General features: G+C 41.6%; 1 protein-coding gene across 1 annotated transcript; it reads left to right on the top strand.

Annotated features, from left to right (window-relative positions):
• Positions 1-13: 13 nt before the first annotated feature.
• Positions 14-19794, top strand: acin1a (apoptotic chromatin condensation inducer 1a). The gene is made up of 18 exons (XM_005933659.3): positions 14-195; positions 1596-1661; positions 1843-1954; positions 2045-2100; positions 2210-4993; positions 7404-7550; positions 7701-7786; positions 12115-12172; positions 14657-14696; positions 14993-15135; positions 15256-15399; positions 15534-15729; positions 16083-16228; positions 17594-17701; positions 17818-17925; positions 18016-18310; positions 18396-18496; positions 18581-19794. Exons 1-18 carry the CDS (start codon positions 58-60, stop codon positions 18902-18904), a joined length of 5052 nt encoding a protein of 1683 aa, XP_005933721.1. The 5' UTR covers positions 14-57; the 3' UTR covers positions 18905-19794.
• Positions 19795-20884: the final 1090 nt, after the last annotated feature.

Here is a 20884-nt window from a genome sequence, read left to right as displayed (position 1 = left end):
ACGTCGATGAAGGCGTTGATCGTCGCTCTCGCTGGGAACTGACAAGAGGAACGGAAAATGGCGGACCTTGAAGACGTTACGCTGGACGGGAGACCGCTCCAGTCCCTTCGAGTAGCGGACTTAAAGGCCGCTCTCGAGGAGAGGGGGCTGTCGAAGAGCGGCCAGAAGAATACTCTCATCAAAAGACTCAAGGGGGTGAGTTTTACTGCGATATATGGTGCCACGGTCGCTGCAAGCTAACGTTAACGAAGAGACGGGCTGATGCTCTCTCGAGGGCCGACAACTGAGTATCGTTACTGCTGAGCGTAGTAGAGTTATCGAGGTTAAAGCTCATTCACCAGCTGTAAATGTCTTTATTTTGTCAGCGCTGTGGTTATGCAGTGCTGTGGCCCTGTAGAAATGTTCCAGCTACGGAAAGACTGGCACTTCACTCAACTTATCGGCTAATCCTAAACTGTGTCTCGGGTTGATGTTGTCCCGTTAGCTCGTTAGCTCTCCTGGCTAACGCTATGAGTTGATCAGTGGCCTTAGCGACTCGCTTGCTGCTGTGTATGCTGCTTTTAACGATGTGTACACTGCTCTTGTGAGTTTGTCCAGCAGATTAACATTTCACCACTTAGAGTTAATGAGAAAATCGACAACTTTTAGCGGCTAACCCGCAATTTTTAATTAACGTTCTTGCCGTTTTTGTTGGTAAACGCATTGGCTAGTTTTAGGAGTAGTTTCCCTCAAAATCTGCAGCAGGCCCGTGAGCTGCCGTTGGTCTTGAGCTTGTTTGTTTTTCATTGCGACAGATCGTCAAACCTTATTAAGATAGCTAGGGCGTTCTTTTCTTTTTGTTACTGGGTAGTCCCGATTGCATTATTTCACTGAGCCATCAACGCTTTACTGTTTGTTTGCATTGCGTTTATATAACCTATATTACGCCAGACAGTGGCTCTTTTCTCACAAAACCCAGAATATGTTGATTATTTTAGTCGTAGTTACCAGCTAACGTACTTGCAAAGCTCATATAAAGCCATTGGGTTATTAACAGTTTCGTCCTACCAGCATCTGCTAATGACAGTGACATTATAATGGACATAATAGCAATGTAAAAGATCAACTATGTCTACGTGCAAAGTAATAGATCATGAATAAAGTAGTAGTAATAGTGCATAGATTTATACAAGGTGTTTCATTGGTGATCAATGAAATTTAAGATAAGTTGATCACTGGTTGGTGTTTGACCACAGCTTTAGAGTAACCTTGTCAATTATTGTTTGACAGACTCCCATGTCCTTTACCATCTTACATGGGAACATTGTTGCATATCATCCTCCTTCGTTTGTCAACAAGTTTTGTAGTTTTGTAGGCTTTCTAAAAAAAGTATCAAAGACAAAATTCTCCAAGTCTAACATTATTATAAAAGAGGAGCAGCGATGCTTAAGGATATTTGTTACATTTAGTACATAGAAACTCATTATATTTTGTCAAGGGCGGAAATATCAGCGGATGTGATAAAACATACTACTGAATAGAGTGCAGCTACAAGGTTGCCCATGAAAGAGTGTTCTCCTTTTTTTGCTTAAAAACATCTCTTATCTCACTAACAGGCTCTTATGCTGGAGAACTTGCAGAGGACCTCCACAGCTCATATTGGACTACAGCCAAACTCTCAGGTGTGAATCTCAAAGATGGTTTTAGTTTCATATAAAAGGCTGAAGTGTCTTGATAAGTGATGGCCTTTTATGTATATATGGCAAACCGTGCATTTACACAACCTCATAAATGTCTGCAAAAAGTATGCGTTATTAGCCTTGAGATCTTGCATTGTATTTCAAAATTTCTCTGTGTGTTTAGATTGGTGAGGAAATGAGCCAGAACAGCTTTATAAAGCAGTATCTGGCTAAGCAACAGGAGCTACTGAGGCAGCGTCTGGAGAGAGAGGCTCGTGAAGCATATGATACAAATGGCAAGTTGTGTTGAATAAAATACTGTACACATTATGGATGGTTATTGTAAAATCTTGTGATTTTTATGTTTATTTCTCTTTTGTGAACAGAGCAAGAGGAGCATGCAGAAGTCAACAATAGTACACCGTGTCCTCCTCCAGCCCAGGTTGGATTGTACTTTCTCTTCTTAAGTGTTAGGTGTAAAAGTAACTTTCTGATTAAAATTGTGGGAGGGGATAATAAATAAATCTGCGCTCCCTTTCTGTTCTTGTCAGGATGTCACACCAGCATTACCTGAGCAGCACAAGCCAGCTGGCACCTCTGGTGAAGAGGGATTGTTGGGTGCGGTAAATGAGGGCCAAGCAAACAGAAACCAGGAGGCTGACATGTCCAGTCCACCTGCTTCTGGCTCTGTGCCCATGCGTGTTCCTGCCGCTGAGCAAAGGCCAGAGAGAGGCTCTGCATCAAGTGAAGTCCCAGGTGACAGCGACGATGACGACAGCGAGGATGGTGACGAGGACGGTGACGATGACGACTGGGACAGCAGCGCTCGAAGGAGAAACTTCAGAGAGCCAGCCAGGGGACCCACAACAAGGGAGAGGTCTGCAGCGTCCCGTCAACCGCAGCAGCAACACATCCCTTCTCTTTTGTCACCTCAACTCCGCCAGCCAACACCGCCTCCTTCCCCTCCACCAGAATTATCATTCCCTTTGCCTGACACCCCTAAACAGAGTCCACCTAGTCCAGATGTTCCCCAAGCCAGGCGTTCCCCCAGTTCTTCCAGCTCTGGTTCCTCCAGCGGTGGTAGCCGTAGTAGCAGCCCTGAGCCACAAAGGAGTGGACATGCTGAACGCAGGCCTGGCCCACTAACCCTTCTGGCACGTAAAATGGAGTCAGAAGGTGCTTTCTCCGGAGGAGGATGGCATGGCACTGATGGTGAAGCTGATAGGCAAGAAAGCAATTCATCCTCAGCTACATCATTTCCTGGCAGAGGACCACCAGAGAGCCTGGTATCTGCCACCACTCACACCTCTAACACTGCAGAGCATGTACCATTTCCAATAATGCCAGGCACCAATCAGGGTGTTACAGGAGCACATTCAGCCCATATTCACGTACCTGTGAGTACACTTGAGCCCACTGTGCCTGACGAGAGGGTCAGAGAGATGGAGTCTGACCTAGAAAGACAAGAGAAGCTGAGAAAACGTCGGCAAGAACGTACCGCGGCGGAAGAGCGAGAGAGAGCCCTAGCACTGGAGCGAGAAAGAGAGCAAGCTTTGGAGAGAGAGAGGTTTGAGCAACAGCAGGCCTTAGAAAAGGAAGAGAGAGAGAAGGCTTTGCAGAAGGAGAAGGAACTTGCTCTAGAAAAAGAGAGACAGGAGAGGGAGCAAGCTTTGGCTAAAGAGAGGGAAGAGCAAATGAGGGCCTTGGAGCTTGAAAGGCAGGCTGAGCTTCAAAGACTTAAACTTCTGGAGCAAGAACGGCTGCAGAGAGAAAGGGAGGAGAGGGAAAAGCGCGAGAGAGAAGAAATGGAGAGAGCAGCTTTGGAGCGTGAGCGAGAAAGGCTAGAAAGAGAAAGAGCTCTGGAGGCTGAGAGGCAGGAAAAGGAGAGGATTGAGAGAGAAGAGGCTCTGGAACGGGAAAGGTTAGAGAAGGAAAAGGCTTTGGAGCAGGAGAGGATAGAACGTGAAAAAGCCTTAGAGCAAGAGATGATCGAGAGAGAAAAGGCTCTAGAGCTAGAAAGGGTGGAGAGGGAGAAGGCCTTGGAGTTGGAGAGAAGAGAAAGAGAAAAAGCTTTAGAGCTAGAAAGGCTGGAGAGGGAGAAGGCCTTGGAGTTAGAGAGAAGAGAAAGAGAAAAAGCTTTAGAGCTAGAAAGGCTGGAGAGGGAGAAGGCCTTGGAGTTAGAGCGAAGAGAAAGAGAACGACTCGAAAGAGAGAAAGCTGTAGAGCGAGAGAGGATAGAGAGGGAAAAGGCCTTGGAACGAGAGAGGGTGGAAAAAGAGAGGGCAGAGAGACGGGCGGCTCTTGAACAGGAGAGAATTGAGAAAGAGAGAAAGGAAAAGCTAGAGAGAGAGAGAGCCCTACAGCAAGAAGAACTAGAAAGGGCAAGAAAAGAGATGGAGAGAGCTCTGGAGCAAGAAAGGGAAAAAGCTCTTGAACATGAAAGGCTGGAGAATGAGAAAGCAGTGCAGAAAGAAAAGGAGGAGCGGGAGAGGAAGCTGGAGCTGGAGAAAGATAAAACTGGGGTGGCTGAAAAGGAGAGTGAGAGTCACCTTTCTCCATCCAAATGTGGCCTTGAGGCTGGTCTCACACTCCTGCCAACTCCTCACCCCCTCTCCACAGGACCCGCTATAAACTCGTCAGCAGAGGCAGGAGACCGGGAACAAATCCATGCTCCAGAACCCCAGAGCGAAGGCCAAGCAGCAGAGTGTAGTGCAACCATTTCAACAACATCTCTTTCACCACACTCGTCATTTAAAAAATTCCGGTTTGTAATGGACCGAGCACAACCCTCATCCACGTCTATGGTTATTAAGCGGCCCCGTACATTTTCTGATAGCCCACAGCCTCGCACCTCACCTGTCACTTCTCCCACCACTGTTGGGAAAGGACAGTCTGAAGGACATAGGCCCTCAGTTAAACAGGAAGATTCAGAGCTACGGACAAATCAGCAGGTTGCTGCTGCACCACCGGGATCTGTGAGGATCCAGTCTGAGGAGGACACTGCTGTTATTACTGAAATGGGTCCCAAAGAAGAAAGAGCCACAAGGCTAGTGTTGGAGGATAAAGAACAGGCAGCTTCAGGAAAGACTGAACAGGCTGCCAAGGAGTCCATCAAAAAAGTAAAAGAAGCTGATGAAAGCAAGGGTTTGTCAAGCTCAGTGAGTGGAGCGGAGCAGAGAGGAAGAGATTCAAAGAAGGAAAGGATACGAACAAGACAAAGATCATCATCCGATTCCTCTTCCTCAGAATCGGACTCTGGGTCCTCATCTTCTCAATCATCCGGTTCATCCTCGTCCTCTCAAGAGAAAAAGAACTCCACCTCCAGAGTTACAAAGGTAAGAATAAATGATCTGTCTCTCTTTGGCATTAATGCAAAGTTGTATTAAATCTATATAAACCAAACTAAATTAGTTCCAAAATGAACATATTTGGATAAATATCCATCACCTTAATAATCAAGGTATAAAATCCACCTGTGTTGTTTCCAGCAGTTGGACATATTCTGAATTTACATAGAGCTTGAACAATGGCACCATACACATTTGCAGTCATTAATCATGATTTGGCAATGGTATAGATGCTTGACTATTTATTTGTGTCACACTTGTGACTATAAAGTTGTATAATATACCAGTTTATTTATCTTAAATCATATTGTTGCTCAGATTGCATTTCTCCACAGTCTGCTGAATTCTTTATGCTAAAATTATTATTTTTTATAATCATTTAAAAAGAAGGCTACTTTACTTTTAAAGGGATCTGTATTCATTGGGTGTAGTGGGCTCTCAGCAGAGTGGTATTAGTCTCTGATCACGGCAGGTGTTTTCTGGCAGTATCTCTGAATACAAGCGAGTGGGTACAATTCTTCAATTTAATTTTTTTTTTATCTGTTAAAACTGTCTGGTTTGTGTTTAAGACGCTGTTGGTTATAGTTCCTTAGTTTAATACTTGTGGGGCTAAATCCAAAGTTGTGCTTGATGCATAAATGGCACAAGTCAGATGACAACATTTGTATCCCTGTACTAATTTTATCAATGTTTAATCATCATGTGAGTTGCAAGGTAAATAAGAATAAAAGGTAACTCAAGACTCTGTTGTTGACTAGGCTAGTAACCAATTTTTATTTGGTATAGTATTGTTTTTTTTCCTCGTCAAACTTTGTTTTTGCAAAAAGAAAAAAGAGAACTTCCATTTGCATCAGTCACAGCCTCACACCCATTTAGTAGTCTATTTGTTTATTTGCTGGGGTAACATTTCACTCTGTGTTGCCTGAAACATCACCATTAATGTGGATCAGTGTCTTAACAGTTAAACTACTCTCTCACCTGCTCAGTACAGTTAAGATACCTGGAGAATGCTAACCACTCCGTTGTGAATAGTAGCTTACTGCTTCTTCTCTAATAGTTTTCTATAGTTTGAAGCTGTGTCTTGGGTCATTGTCCTGTAAGGCAATTGGCTCCAGTCAAAGGCAATGGCTCACGCAGTTTTGCAAAAATGGAGTGATGGCTGTCCTTGTTCTACAACTATTTCATCCTGTGCAAATCTCTTATTTTACCAATGCCAGAGCACCCAAATTCATCCGTTTTATCCGTCATGACAGGTGGCATCAAACACCCCTTCAGGTTCTTTTACACATGTTCTTCTGTGTTTTTTCTACCCAGTCACCTCAAACATGGAACTTTATGTTCAAAAGCTTTTCTTATTTTGTAATTCTTCAGTAGCTGTGCTTGCCTTGCCATCTTAATCTTTTCCTTTTATTGGCCGCTCTCAGATGTAGCTTTACTTACCAACTCTAGTAATGATCAGCATCTTGGATTTCATTGATGTTGAGACTGGGGGTGGGGGTGGTTCTGCGGGTGGCACTTTTTAGAGGCGCTGCTGATTTTGTTTAACAAACCAGCGACTCAGATGCCCTGTTCTGTACATCACTGGGGCCCCTCGTTTCTTTTTTTTTCTTTTTCCAGTTTGTGTCTGTAGATTGTGACAATATCATAAACATTCTTTCATGAAGTCGACAGTTTTTTTCCTGTGTTTTTAGGGGGGATAACAGCCTTTATCAAGGACAGAGTTTCAGAATCAACCTATTTCCTTTGCTGTTTTGCTATATAGTCCTCAATTCTGCTAAGTCTGATAAAGCCAAAATTTTTGCTTCTTTAAAAAAAACAATGAAACAATAAATCAAAAAGATTTTAGTTGTGCACACATGGTGAAATATTTTTTTTCCTGATAATTAATTATTAATACATGAAAAGGATTAACAACCACTGAGGAAAGCAGGTGGAATGGTGTCCATCTTTTTATACTGCCACGTATTATTAAAGCTGTATATGTAACTGTGAGTACTTGCATGACTAGCCCTTAGCATAGTGGTTAGCATAAGTAGGTGCAGAGCCCTTGGAAAAGAGCTTCCAGAGAGATTTTGCTAAATCAAATATATACAGAGCTATATCCTGTGACCCGTGCTGAATATAGGAGCAGACAAAAGCAGCTAGCAATAAAGGTTGTCATTTATTGTTTCCATTGATTTTTAATGAATAGAATAAAAAGATTAATTGCCATTAACCATTTCTGAATAATCATATTATTATAAATCATATTATTTAAACTGAAAATGTTGTATTTTTAAAAAAAAAACTTACCATGCCTATTTTGTAAAAATAAATTCAAAGTAGACTTTATATATTTTTGCTCCAATGCAAAAAAAATAAAATAAAATATTGAACTGCTCTCTTTTTTTCCTTCAAGGAGGAGACATCTAAAAGAGATTCCTCAACACAGCACGTGGCGGCTCAGCATGAGGATGTAAGGAAATCCTCAAAAACCTCTCCCTGCAAAAGAGAGATGTCTGCAGAGAAGGCTAACACAACTGCAGATGGAGACAGTCACAACGTGGTAAGTTGCTTAGAATAAGTTCCCCAGAAGATTCACCTTGTCACAATATCTGTGTCAGAATGGGCAGGTCTTTGATAATAAAACAGATTTGCCATAAATGAACCACACTGTCTGCTCTTCATCTTATTCCCTGCCCTTTAAAATTCCCAGGCACAGTTTTCCAAAGCACCGACTGGAGAAGAAAAACATGGGAAGAGAACAGACAGTGAGGAAGAGGAGGAAAAGGACAAACAAAGGTCTGGTTTTCAGTCCCAGTTTTCTGAAACATATCTTATACTTTGTTTGTGTGTCCGATTTACTCACTGGGATCAGTGTATTTGTGCTCTTATTAACATGCAAGTATAGAGGCTGTTAACAATGCTCAGTAACTATTTGACCTCTTCTGCATCATGAGTGGGGATTTGCCAGTTTGGCCCTGTTAGGTGGACGGTGGGCCAGTCTGTTCAAATTAGCTTTGTTGCTCTGTATACCACACAACACACCAAACACTAATGCACTCGCTGCTAATTGAAGAGCTACAGCAAAGGCTCAGTTGTTTAGGGGGTCTCTCTCCCTCCCCTCCCCCTCTTTATATTCAGTTTAAAACTGGTTGGAAAGATATATTTTATTTTTACTTTAGAAAGTGTTGTTGTCAGCTAGGTTAATAGTTTTCATTTCACCAGTCTCTTCAGCTCCATTCCACATGTGCCCGTGTGACAGTAGATGCACTTAGAGTAAAGAGCTGGAAAGAAGAAGCTAGTGGGACAGTAAATGACAGCCGTAGGCGTCAGGCTGATTCCCACAGTAAGCTGAAATGAGACTAGTGCAGCTAATTAGGTGAATAACAAATATAAAATTTAAAAAATGTATTTTGGTCCTGAAGCCATTTATCATTTTATTTATAAATAAATACAGGAGTTGTATTTATTTCATGTATGATGTTCTCTGTACCTGAAGTGATGGCATTATAATTCTCAGAACTGGAAAAATTTGGACTGATAGTTCCTTAATTGTCAATACAGTCAAAATAAACATTTCTTGAAACATGAATTGATTACATTGCTGTGTAGAGGTTTTCCACTTTCTGAAAAAACAAACAATGGATAACAATGGCAAAGAGGTTTCATCTCCTATGATATGTTATGTCAGTTAAGGTTCTTAAATCTAAACTAGGGACAAAACCAAAGTTGTGAATAACCTTGATCTTCAGCCCCTCCGGTGGCACTGGAGTAAAATCAGACTGGAGTCTGTAGTGGAAATTGCTGCCTGATTTTGTATGTCAAAAGTGTCAAGTAACACAGTTTGTCCCAAAATCCACAAATACAAATGAAAAGCATCATAGAAAAACAATATGATAGATGAGCAACCTTGGGTAGGAAACCTTTTTCACATTCCAGTGCTTGCTTTACCCTTTTGTTTTACCTTCTTCTTAAGGACCTTTTAAGATGTCTCTTCTTATTACAAAAAAAAAAAATACAAAAACAAAATGATAGAAACATGTTTTTGGCAGGTTTAAAAATAAAATGTTTAAAAAAAGTTAAAAAACAAAACAAATTGTAATAAAACACTGGATTAACTCCACATAGGTCAACACATTCACCACTCCAAACATACAAAACTACTAATAAAATTACTAGTAATAACCTGCCATGTCTGAGGCTATAGTTCGATTCACTCATGTATAAAAACACAGGCATGTATGTGAATATGTCATGTTATTCATTGATCTTCATTACATCAGTGTATATCCAGTGCATCTGGAAAGTACTGACAGTGCTTCACCTAGATGCTTGGTCCTTGTTCCCAATTTTGTCAGAACGCAGCCTTATTCCAACATGGAATAAATTCATTTTCACACAATACCCCATTATGACAAAGTGGGGAAAAAAAGGTTGCTTGTAAATCTTGCAAATTTAATAATAAAATTTTTAAACATGTACATAAGTATTCACAGCCTTTGCTCAATATTTTGTTTAAGCGTGTTTGGTAGCAATTATAGCATCAAGTTTTGTTTTGTTTTGGGGGTTTTTTAAGTAAGCTTGCCGCACCTATTTTTGGGCAGTTTCTCTCATTCTTCTTTGCAGATCCTCTAAAGCGCCATCAGATTAGGTGGGGCGTGTCAGTGCACAGACGTTTTTCAGATCTTTCCAGAGATGTACAAGCAGGTTCAAGTCTGGGTCTGGGTGGGCCATTCAAGGACATTTAGAGCGGTCACAAAGCCACTGTGTGGTTATCTTGGCTGTGTGCTTGGAGTCGTTGTCCAGTTGAAAGATGAATGTGATGAATCTGAAGATTAATCAGATGTACAGAATGCTCTGGAGCAGGTTATGAAGGATGTCTTTGTGCATTGCTGCGTTCATCATTCCTTGACCCTGACATGGTCCCAGGTGTCAAAAAACATCCCAACAGCATGATGTTGCCACCACCATGCTTCACTGTAGGGATGGTAGTGGCCAGTTGATGAGTCATGCTTGGTTTCCTCCACACACAAGAGGCTTGGCATTTTTTTTTCATCAGACCAGAGAATTTTGTTTCTCGTAGTCTGAGAGTCCTTCGGATGCCTTTTGACAAACTCTAGGAGGGCTGTTTGTGCCTTTTTACTGAGGAGTGGCTTCTGTCTAATGCTGGAGTGGTGCTGAAATGGGTGTCCTCCTGGAAAGTTCTCCTCTCTCGACAGAGCAACACTGGAGCTCTGTCAGAGTGACCATCGGGTTCTTGGTCACCTTCCTGACTAAGACCCTTTTACCCCAATTGCTCAGATCGGCTGGGTGGCCAGCTCTAGGAAGAGACCTGGTGGTTCCAAACTTTTTCCATTTACAGATTATGCATAATCACTTACTTATTAGCATCAGTCTTTGATTAACTCTTATTTACAGATATGCATTTTTCTTTCTATTGCAGCATGCAGATAACTAAAGAATATTTTTTAACATAACAACGACATAATTGTAACTATAATGTAATTACTAAATTAAGTAAGAAGTAAGTAAAATGTTAATGCTAGTACTCTAGGCAGTTTTTATTGTAAGTTTCATCAAGATGGATGATCAGTGTAAAAGAGAGGCCTACGATCATCATAGTAAGATGTCAGGTTGTTTCTCCTACAAAATATATTGTAGCTTTATTGTGCTTAAACTGTCCTTTAGGCGCAAAGCTAGTGAAATGACCGAAAGCTTTTTTTTTTCTTCTTTTTTTTAAATCTCATTATTTCATAAATATTTCAACTTAAAAGAACAACAACTCCTCAATGGTAAGAGTGGAGTAATTATTTTGCACATCGCTATTTACATATTGTGGAAAAAGCACGTGAAAAAAAGCCAGTTCCGTGGACATTGTTTTGTGTAATGACATACTGATGTGTTCACTTTAACGCTTCCATGATGTCATTATAATGAAGACCTGATAAAAACGGTGTAAGAAAAAAGGCTGGGCATTGAATTTCCCATCAGGCGATTGATGAGACTACCTTAAATCCGGCGTGCTAGAAAAGATGTGGGTCCTTTTTCTTTTTTTTAATACAAGATCTTTTTTTTCTTTATTCGTTGCAACATGGCTGTGCTCAGTCGGCGGGTTTAGCAGCCTATGCCGGCCTTTGGCTCTCCACACCACGGCTCAGCTAGACAGCAGGCGACACTTTGTCCGCTGCAGGTTCCGGTTGACAGCCGCTGCGGTCATGGACGTATTCACAGAGGAGTAGTGTTCGGAGAGAGGAAGACAGCAGGGAGGGAAGAGAAGCGGTTGGTTGCGACGCAGTCGTTTTAACGGCAGTCGCAGTCTGTGTGCTGCGTGTGGAGCGAGCACGGCGTGGTCTCAGTGGTGTGAAGTTCCCCAAGTTGATTTCAGTCGCAATGAGTGGACTTGTTCGCGTGTGCTTTCACGAGGATGGTGTGACGACGTGAGGCGTACGCTCATTCGTCAGGTACCGTGTAGCTGTGGTGCGTGTCGGATCTGGACGGGCGCAGCTTGGCTAAATAAGGAGTGTGGTAACTGCGTTTAATTTCTGTTTTATTTTTCTCGCCTCGGCTCAGTTCTTTAACCCTGAGGGGGACGATAGCAGCGCATTTGATGTGGTCACCAACGTGTGATGCGGTGAAGGCGCAGTAATTTTAGCATCTGCTGGTTGCTGTTTGTGCATTACATTGGAGTGGGTCCACTTGCTGAGATTTTAACGCGTTTTTATGCTGTGTTGTGGTTCCTTGACACGTGTTTGAGAAAACGTGAATTTTTGAATTATGATTGCAGTGTAATGACATTTAAAGGACTAAAGTATTAATTTTGCATGCACTGCCCAGCTACTGGCAATATTTACAAAGGCATATCCATTTTAAATCAGTTTTAATTTAGGAATCAATTAAGTTTCTGATTTTAATCCTTTTGTTCCTATTGCTACGAATATTTTTAATACTTTAGATTTGACATGTTTTGTTTTTGTTAAACATTTACATAGTGTTTTGATTGCTTGTGTTAAGCTATTAATTTAATATTTTTAACATCTTATGAGTGAGTTTTCTTTCTTCATACTGATGATCTTTTTTTCTTTTTTACCTCTTTTCTTTGATGTGCAATTATTTTTAACAATATGCAGGCAGATGAAGGAGACTACCATGGCAGATCCAGAGAAATTTCAAGAAACCAGTGAGGAGGTAAGGCACCTGGAAAATCCCAAATCATTTCAGTTCTGAAGGCTTTCATTAATTAAGTACTTTGCAGGGGAGATGCAGTTTTTAGGGATGTTCCTCGTGACTAATTTACTAGTTGTTTAAACAAGAGAGAAAGCTTAGCTATTCATCTACTTGAAAAGACAGAAAACTCTGACTATATTAAAAACTGGACACAAATTGATCGACAAATTTCAACATTGGCCCAAAAAGTATTGCATGTGTGTTTGTGGAACTATATGAACTATAGTATGAACTGTAACAATGTCCTGCACCACAGTGCAGTGTGATTACTCGGGGGTTTAGTTCCAGTTTATTCTGACACAAACGATATTTATTTATTTTTAAACAGTGCTGAAGAACAGCGATGGTTCGCTGTCTCGGCTGTCATCGGTTTACTTTCCCCCCCTCGCTCGTTACTTTCCTCCACAGAGATAGGTAGAGAGACGGAGGCATAGCTGGTGTTAGCGCTGCAGGCAACATGAGTGGCCAGCAGCATCTTTGAAATGGCAACTGCTGTTGTATAGTAATAACATAATAATACATTTAACTGGCAGCCGTGTTTAAACGTCTAGTCAATTAGTCACAGGCATCCATAATAGTTAGATTTTTTTTTAGTGCACTTTTTGAATTATTCCTAGTTTTTAAACATGTTACATTTTACTGTAAGTATTTAGATTTTTGTTTTGTTTTTAAACAACGAGAAAGGGTCATTAGAAGGTTTAATGGGCCATTTTCAAACTTGGTAGTATGTTAACCTTGGGTACTGTCATAGGAACAAACAGCAAGGGTGTTTTCTCACTGTGGCTGATGTTTAAACCCCAAATGATTCCTTTGTTATAAAGGTGCTCATGCTTCTTCCATTGCCCCTATTGGTACCTGCGTACTACCTCTGGCACTACTGCTACTGCTGCACCTGTTCCACTGTCCCCAAGAATCCAGAGTTGACCACAGATAAGCCCCAAAGTCTGCACTACAGAGGGACACCCCTGGCAACAAAGTCTGCCTCATTTTCACCGATATGGCTGACAGAAACTATTAATTGGACCAGAAGTTTTAAAAAGGGGGTTGGCTAGTCAATGTTGCCCACATCTTGCAGCCTGATTTTTACCAATCTAGCCCCACACCCTTAAAGTCTACATCGAGAGCATGAGGAAAGAAGCTTGCTCACTTAAGCCAAGTTCAAGGCTGCTGTGAACAAGTTTAAAGAAGTTTTTTTTTTTTTTAAATTATTATTATCAAAGACATTTTTTTAATCTCATAACGATCAAAGAAAGTGGGCATTGTGGATTATGACCTGGAGAATGGTATGAAGGACATTTCGATTTTTTGTGTATCTGTTGGAAGAGAGATCTGCTGCTTGGATACTTTTTCAGATAGCTTAAAGCAAATATCTGGACTGCAAGAGGCTGGGAATGTTTTCTCCTGAAAAAGGACTTGCCATTTGTTGCCAGAGTTTTGCTACTATGTGACTGCTTCTTAAATACAGCAGAACTTTTAAGTCAAACTTATGGAGTTGTTGCACAGTGACTGTTGACAGCATTCATTATCTGGTCTCAATTTAAGTGGACTGATCACTCTCTTCTGCCAGTATAAAAGTCTGCCACATCTTTAAAAGGACTAACATCTGAAGACGACTGCTTTGGCCAAGAACATTTGAAAGCCCAAACCCAAATGAACTATTGAGCCCAACCTACCAGCCAGCAAGATTTCAGATTTTCATCCAGCCACCATTGATTGGACCCTTGTTCCCTAAATACAGTACATGCAGTCGTGATTGGGCCATATCCAAAACAGTAAGGATCAGGTGTCAGGGAATAAGTAGATGTTTACTCAGTGCTGTATTTCATAGCTTATTTTGAATGTGTTTAATATAAATTTATATTCTTTTTAATCACTGATGGAGAATGAGCTTCGGATTTTTAATTGTGCCTCCTGCAGTTTAACAAAAATATTTCTAAACCCCTATTTGGTGATCTTGTGTCTAGTTTACTTTTAGCTGGCTAAAGTAGTTAAATATTAGTTTTGTTGAACTAGTTGGAGTTTGTCTACAAACATTTAAAAAAACAAAACATTTTAGTGCTTAAATTGAAACATTACAGTTTCCACTAGGTCCTTGTTTTTTGTTTTTTTTGGGGGGGGGGGCTTGTTTTGGGTTTTGTTTTTTGTTTTTTTTTAGAAAGTTCAAGTTTGAGAAGTTCAATCTTTAAAAGTAAGCAATGTTTTCAAAAATCTACAGGTGTAGAGCTTCAAAAGTTAGGAGAACACATCATAAACATAAACAAATGCAACATAGCTTGCCATCAATAAACAACGAGTTTTAAGGCGAGGTGTTGTTTTCAGTTCTCTTTACCCGCTTCTTGTTTTTATTCCACATTTTCTTCAACTTGACCATTTGTCTCATTCCATGGTGTCGGCGTCTCACCTCTCCCATGTATGTCGGGTTGTTTCTATCTTCTTGTGTTTCAGAAATCAAAGGCCTTCTCAGCTCGTAAGATCTCTCTTAGCAGTGAGTACAACCTTTCACCTTGTTCCATTCTTTACTAACATTTGATTATTCACGTTGATATTGTGGCTTTTTCTCCTCATATTTGTATTAATCTAGTTTACAAATATTTTTGATATGGGAGGTGCAGCATTGATACGCTAAGGTTTGAGAACACAGCAGCGTTAAAAAATTCTTAAATTTGGTTATTCAACAGAATATATAATTCAGTAATCATTCAAAAGACCATTGTCTGTATATATTTCCAGTTGATGTGTTGCATAAACGTCGAGCATTGTATTGATTCCATTACTTCCCAGGCAGTAAATCATCCCCGGGCACCAGCAGTGCAGAGGGTGAACAGGAGTCTGGGACAGTGGCTGGTCGCAAGAGGAGGTGGGGCTCCAGCACAGCTGTTACTGCCAAGAAACCTTCCATCAGCATCACCACTGACTCACTCAAGGTATTTGCAGCAAAGCATAATTTGTTTTACATTGTAGTTAACAGTAATTCTCACAGATGCATTGTAAACACTGTCTCGTAGAAAGCTTAACCATGTTGTTTCCTCACGCTTTGCCTGTAGTCTCTGATCCCAGACATCAGGCCATGTCTAGGACAGGAAGCAGTAGTTGACTTGCATCCAGAGGAAGCTGTCCTCTCTGGGGCTGATGATGAAGACAGGGAGCGCTCTGATCAGGACCTTCAGATTAGACGCACAGTTACACAGGTTACTGTTGTTAGTGTTTAACTACTGATTAACCTGACGCTAGTATCTTCACTTTCATTAAGTGTAAAGTGCTCTTTAAGATTGTTCGAGGTTATCTCTCAGTTGATTGCTTGGTGTGATATCTTGTATTTAAGGTGGTGCATTCAGAAAGCCAGGAGAATGGGCAAAGAGAAGCAAAGAGGAGCAGGCAAGAGGAGGCAGAGGAAGATGATCTACAGGTAGACCAAGAAAGGACAAAGGCTCATGAAGAGCAGATGGATACCTCTATTCCTGTAGCTGTTGAAACTCATTCACCAACACATACCAGCCATGATGTAGAAATCAACACTGGTAAGATATCCACCGTAAGATGGCTTCTCTGCAGAAATAAATTCATCAGAATTAATTAATGTATTCCTGAAATCTAATTTTCATATTACCTTATGTTTAAGAAAGCCAAATGGGTGCATGACAGAAAGGCTGACAGAAAGACTTGAATGATTCTTTATATGGATTCAAACAACTATTTTCAGTCGGTGCTGATTTCTGGCATGCCATCTTGGGTGTAGCAATTCAAATAGTTTAATTATTAGACACTCAAACATACAGATCTCTTGCCTCGGTAAAGGAAAATATGTTCTATTATAAGAACTACAAAGACAGTGATGTAATGGAGACACTTTGCTCACTGCTTTTCATTCTAGTGACCCCCAGCGACACCCTCATCCGTCGCTCCATCAGCCAGCAGAAAACAAGTGTTTCCATCACAATTGATGACCCTGTTCGCACGGCTAAGCAGCCCTCGCCACCTCGCGGAAAAGTCTCCACTATTGTTCACATCTGCAACCTGGTGAGAGAATAGGACCCATGAACAAACCCATGTTGGGCTCAAATTTCTAAAATATGAGCAATAGGACATGGATTTTTGTTTTCTTTCTTTCTTTTGGGGTTGATTTTAGATTTTTATTTCTTTATTTTTTATTTTGTTGAGGTATAAAACTTCCACAATATATTGTCTTCTACTGTCATAGACCCAGTTAATTTATAAAAAATCAAAACAATTACCGTATTTCCCGGACTACAAAGCGCACCTGAATATTAGCCGCACAAGCTAAAATCAGGGGAAAATCCTGTTTTGTACATACATTAGCCGCACCTGACCAAAAGCCGCAGGTGTTTCAATGTTGACTTATCATATGTAAGAGAATATGCACAAAGCGAATTGTCAGGAAAGAGATGGCTGTTTGGAGACATCACTTTTATTAATATTTTGAAAAACAAGTTATGGGTACATTTGCACATGTGCTGTGCTTCATAAATGAGTAACAAATGTAGTACATAACAGTAACCTACAGCACACCAGAAAAATAGATTCGACTACCTTTTAGGCTCAGGTGCAGTGACACGCTTTAACAAGAAGAAAAGTCAGTCATTCACCACCATCTTTCTCTTCTTCCTGCGCACTAAAACCACCAAAGTCCTCTTCTCCAGTGTCGGATACAACAGGCTCAGGATGGCTTCGTCATCCACTCTCGCTTCTCTCCTTCGTTGTCACTTTCAAAACCAAAGAAATCCTCGTTGTCAGTGTCAGAGTCGAACACCCTCAGAAGGGCCGTGGCGGTGTCCTCCTCTCCATCATGCAGCAGTCCAGCCCTTCGAAATCCGTTGGTGATCGTGGATGTTTTCACACTTTTCCACGCTGTCAGAATCCACCGGTGGAGTTGGGCATAACTTGCTTTTCGCAAGTTTATCGCCGCTCATCATCCACGACTCCCGCTGAACGCGTACGCTACTTTGAAGTTTGTTTTTCGCGCTACTTCGTACGGCACTACGTTGCCTGGCGGACGGACATGTGACTAACATACCACTCTTGAACCCCGATCCTTCCGCCAGGCAACGTAGTGCCGTACAACAGCGGAACAACAAAACAAATCGTCTTACGATATGACAAAAATCATGGACAATCCATAGAAAAGCCGCACCTGACTAAAAGCCGCAGGGTTCAAAGCTTGTGCAAAAAGTAGCGGCTTATAGCCCGACAATTACGGTAAGTTAAAAAAATAATTGTATGGAAAGGTTTCAGTTTTTCCTCTTGTAATCTTGCTGACTTCTTATTTTATTTAATTGTTCCACTGTGTTTATCTTGTTTGCAGTGTGTAAATTGTTAGTAGTCGCACTTTATTCATGTTGTAATGGAGTCTGTGACACTGTTCAGGTGAGGCCATTCACTCTGGGACAGCTTAAGGAACTGCTCAGCAGAACTGGCAGTCTGGTGGAGGAGGGCTTCTGGATTGACAAAATCAAGTCCCACTGCTATGTCACTGTAAGTTATTAAAAGCATTGAGTCCATTGAGCTGATATTTGCAGCTCAGACTGCTTTTAGACATTGGAAGTATTTTCTCTCTCTCACGGGTCCTCCACTATACTTTCCGTGTCTAGTATTCAAGTGTAGAGGAGGCAGTCGCCACACGAGCAGCTCTTCATGGCGTGAAATGGCCACAGAGTAACCCAAAAGTTCTCACTGTTGACTTCTGCCAGCAGGATGAAGTAAGAATATTTTTGTTTTGAGTTTTTTTCCCCCTCCATAAGTGTTAAATGTTTGGCTATCTGTAATCTGAACATGTCTCTGCCCTGTAGTTGGACTTCCACAAAGGTTTGGGTGCAGGTGACAAACCTGGAGCAGAGGAACATGGTCCTGGCTCCGGCCGTGGTCGAACATCGGGCCTGCCCTCTCTCCTTCCTGAGCGAGATCAGTGGGCTGAACGGGAACGCGAAATGGAACGCAGGGAGCGAGCTCGAGCAGAGCGGGAGTGGGATCGCGACAAGGTTAGAGAGTTTGGAAAACACGGAGAAGAGAAGGAGGGAGGTCCTCGAAGGTCGCGATCAAGAGAGAGGCGACGCAAGGAGAGGGGAAAGAGCAAGGAGAAGAAAGGTAAGACATGGATTTAGACTCAGTGTACCGGGTCCGCTGCCAGAGGCCTGTTCTCTTGTCTAATGTTGTGTGTATTCTCTGTCAGAGAAAATAGCCGAGGATCCCCCTGCAAAGCTGCTTGATGACTTGTTCCGCAAGACTAAAGCTGCCCCTTGCATATACTGGCTTCCACTTACAGATGAACAGGTGATGAAACAAACCACTTCATACCTTTTGGGGGTTTTGGGGTTTTTTTTATAGTATTTTTTTTTTTTTACATTTTCATTGTAGTTTGCCCAGCGGGAAGCTGCCAGAGCAGAACGGGCAAAAGAACGTGAGAAACGGCGAAAGGAGCAAGAAGAGGAGGAGAAAAAAAGGGAAGAGGAGCGCAAGGAGAGGGTGAAAGCTGGAGGAGGCACAACAGAACGCAGTGAGGGTGAGAAAGACAAGGACAGAGAGAGAGACAGAGGTCGAGATAGAGACAGGGAGAGGGAGAGAGAGAGGGAAAGGGAGAACGACAAACGCAGGGATGGCTACCGTAGGCCCGGGGGCAGCGGGGCGGGCGGAGGCCGACGCTCACGCAGCCGCAGCGAACCACGAGAAAGGCGGCGCTAATGGCCAATCAACTGATGGAACTGTCCTAGAGACCGCCCTCCTCCATTTGCCTTTCACTACATGTACTTTGTTACAACTAAGACCCAACAGAGGACCAACCGATGTCGCTACCATCTCTCAAATTGTCATCTTCTTTTTTTATTTTAAAGCACATTTACACCTACACACATTTATGCTTTAAGGGGACCATGATCTTTTTTTTGCAGTGTTGTTTTTCAGAGCGCTGTCCGTGGCGTTACTGTCAAGGTTTTATTTTATTTTTATTTTTTTTCTACATTTGCCTCTTATTCTTCAGTTTTTGTTTTGACAGCATAGCTGTTTGACTCACTGGGTAATTTTGATTATTTAGCCCAACGTGCCCCATTTGCCTCATAGTGTGGGTGCCAATTATGATTTGCAGTCACTTGTTGTCGCCTCTGTGTTTAACAATTTGGATGAGGAATCCTTTTGTTGCTGCATGTAGTACAAGGCTCCTCCTGCCAGTCCTGCCTAAAGAGAAGACTCGGTCCTCTGCAAAGAGGACTGCATAAATCAGACAATACTGAAATAGGTGTGTTTGGCTTTTTGTACAGACTTAAGATTACTTCAAATCAAGTCTTTAAATGAGGCAGCTCTGGGGTATTTTTAAACAAGCGTGGAATAACTACTAAGGCAATGCAGTGTTCCTCTGTCTCTGTTAAGAGATGAGTTTATTCTCTGTGGGAGAGAATCTGTCTGTCACAGCTGACACAGATTATGTTTATGTCCTTAATAATTCTCCTCTTCTCCCTTTCCTCCTCTTCCTCCAGTACTCTGACCCTGTAGTCAGTACAGGCCTGAGAGGGGAGGTTGCATTATGAGTTTTCTCACCAATGGTTTTAATATTTTTATTTTTTTTTTGGAACCTTAACAATTAAAAAAAATTGGTTTTTGGTTTTTTTGGTTTTGTTTTTTTAATTTCTTCTTGAGTACGCCTATCAGTGGTGAATGTACAAATAATAAAAATTGAAGTTTGAAACGACTGTGACGTTTCTTTCCGTTCTCCATGCTGATTGAGTTTGAAGTCAATTTTGTTTCTCTGTGATAACAGTTAAAAGTACTGTAGAGATGCAATACTAGGAATATGTGACTTCAGCAGTTATCCTTGGAATCCACAAGGTGTCAGTCACACCATGCTGTGGCTCAACTCATGTATCACTTTGGAAATGAGAATGATCTAATGCTATTGGGTGACTCAGATTATTAAATTTTACCTGCTTTCTTAGTTGTTACAGTTTACCCAATTTACTAGCTGTCTTTGTGTCGTCCTGACTTTCTTTGTCTTTATTGTAAATGTGTCCACATTTCCCCTCTTCAGTTGCTTTGTGCCATCTCTCTGGGTCTTGACGTTTATCCTGCAGAGCTCAGCACTGCTCCTATGTAATTACAGCCTTATGGTCGCTGAGCATAACATTTTTTTGCCCTGATACAACTCAGTGTGGCTGGACTCTGCGAGGACCAGCAAATCGCTTGAGCTGGCATCTCTGGCAGACCAAGAGCAAAGTTCTAACTGGGGCAGCAAAGCTGGATTGACAAAGAGTTTCATCTGTAATGATGACATTTCACTTTTCAAATTCCACCCCTCGCTCACACAAGAAAGCTCATAAACATCAAACAGTTCAGTATATAGTAGTTTATATTTAAGTATAATGACATTTTATTTGCGTGGCACTTGCATAGTCTTACTGATCACTCAAAGCACTTATGACTGCAGGTTGGATATTTAATCATCCATTAACACAGCAACTTCTAAATCATTTACAGATCATCCTTGTCCAATTTGGAATCTCCACTTAATCTAACATGCATGTGTTTGGACTGTGGGAGGACCCCCACACAGACACAGGGTGAACATGCAAACTCCACACAGAATGGCCTCAGCTGGGCTTCAAACTAGGAGCTTCACATCACCATACCAGCTCAGGGGTGGGTCTGCAGTACTGGCCAAAATATTTAAAAAAA

Source organism: Haplochromis burtoni, unplaced genomic scaffold, assembly GCF_018398535.1.
Source record: "Haplochromis burtoni strain Fernald_Lab_line unplaced genomic scaffold, NCSU_Asbu1 Contig_172, whole genome shotgun sequence".
In the NCBI taxonomy this organism is placed as follows: Eukaryota; Metazoa; Chordata; class Actinopteri; order Cichliformes; family Cichlidae; genus Haplochromis; species Haplochromis burtoni.
The sequence above is the reverse complement of the archived record's forward strand: the minus strand, read 5'-3'. Positions and strand labels throughout refer to the sequence as shown.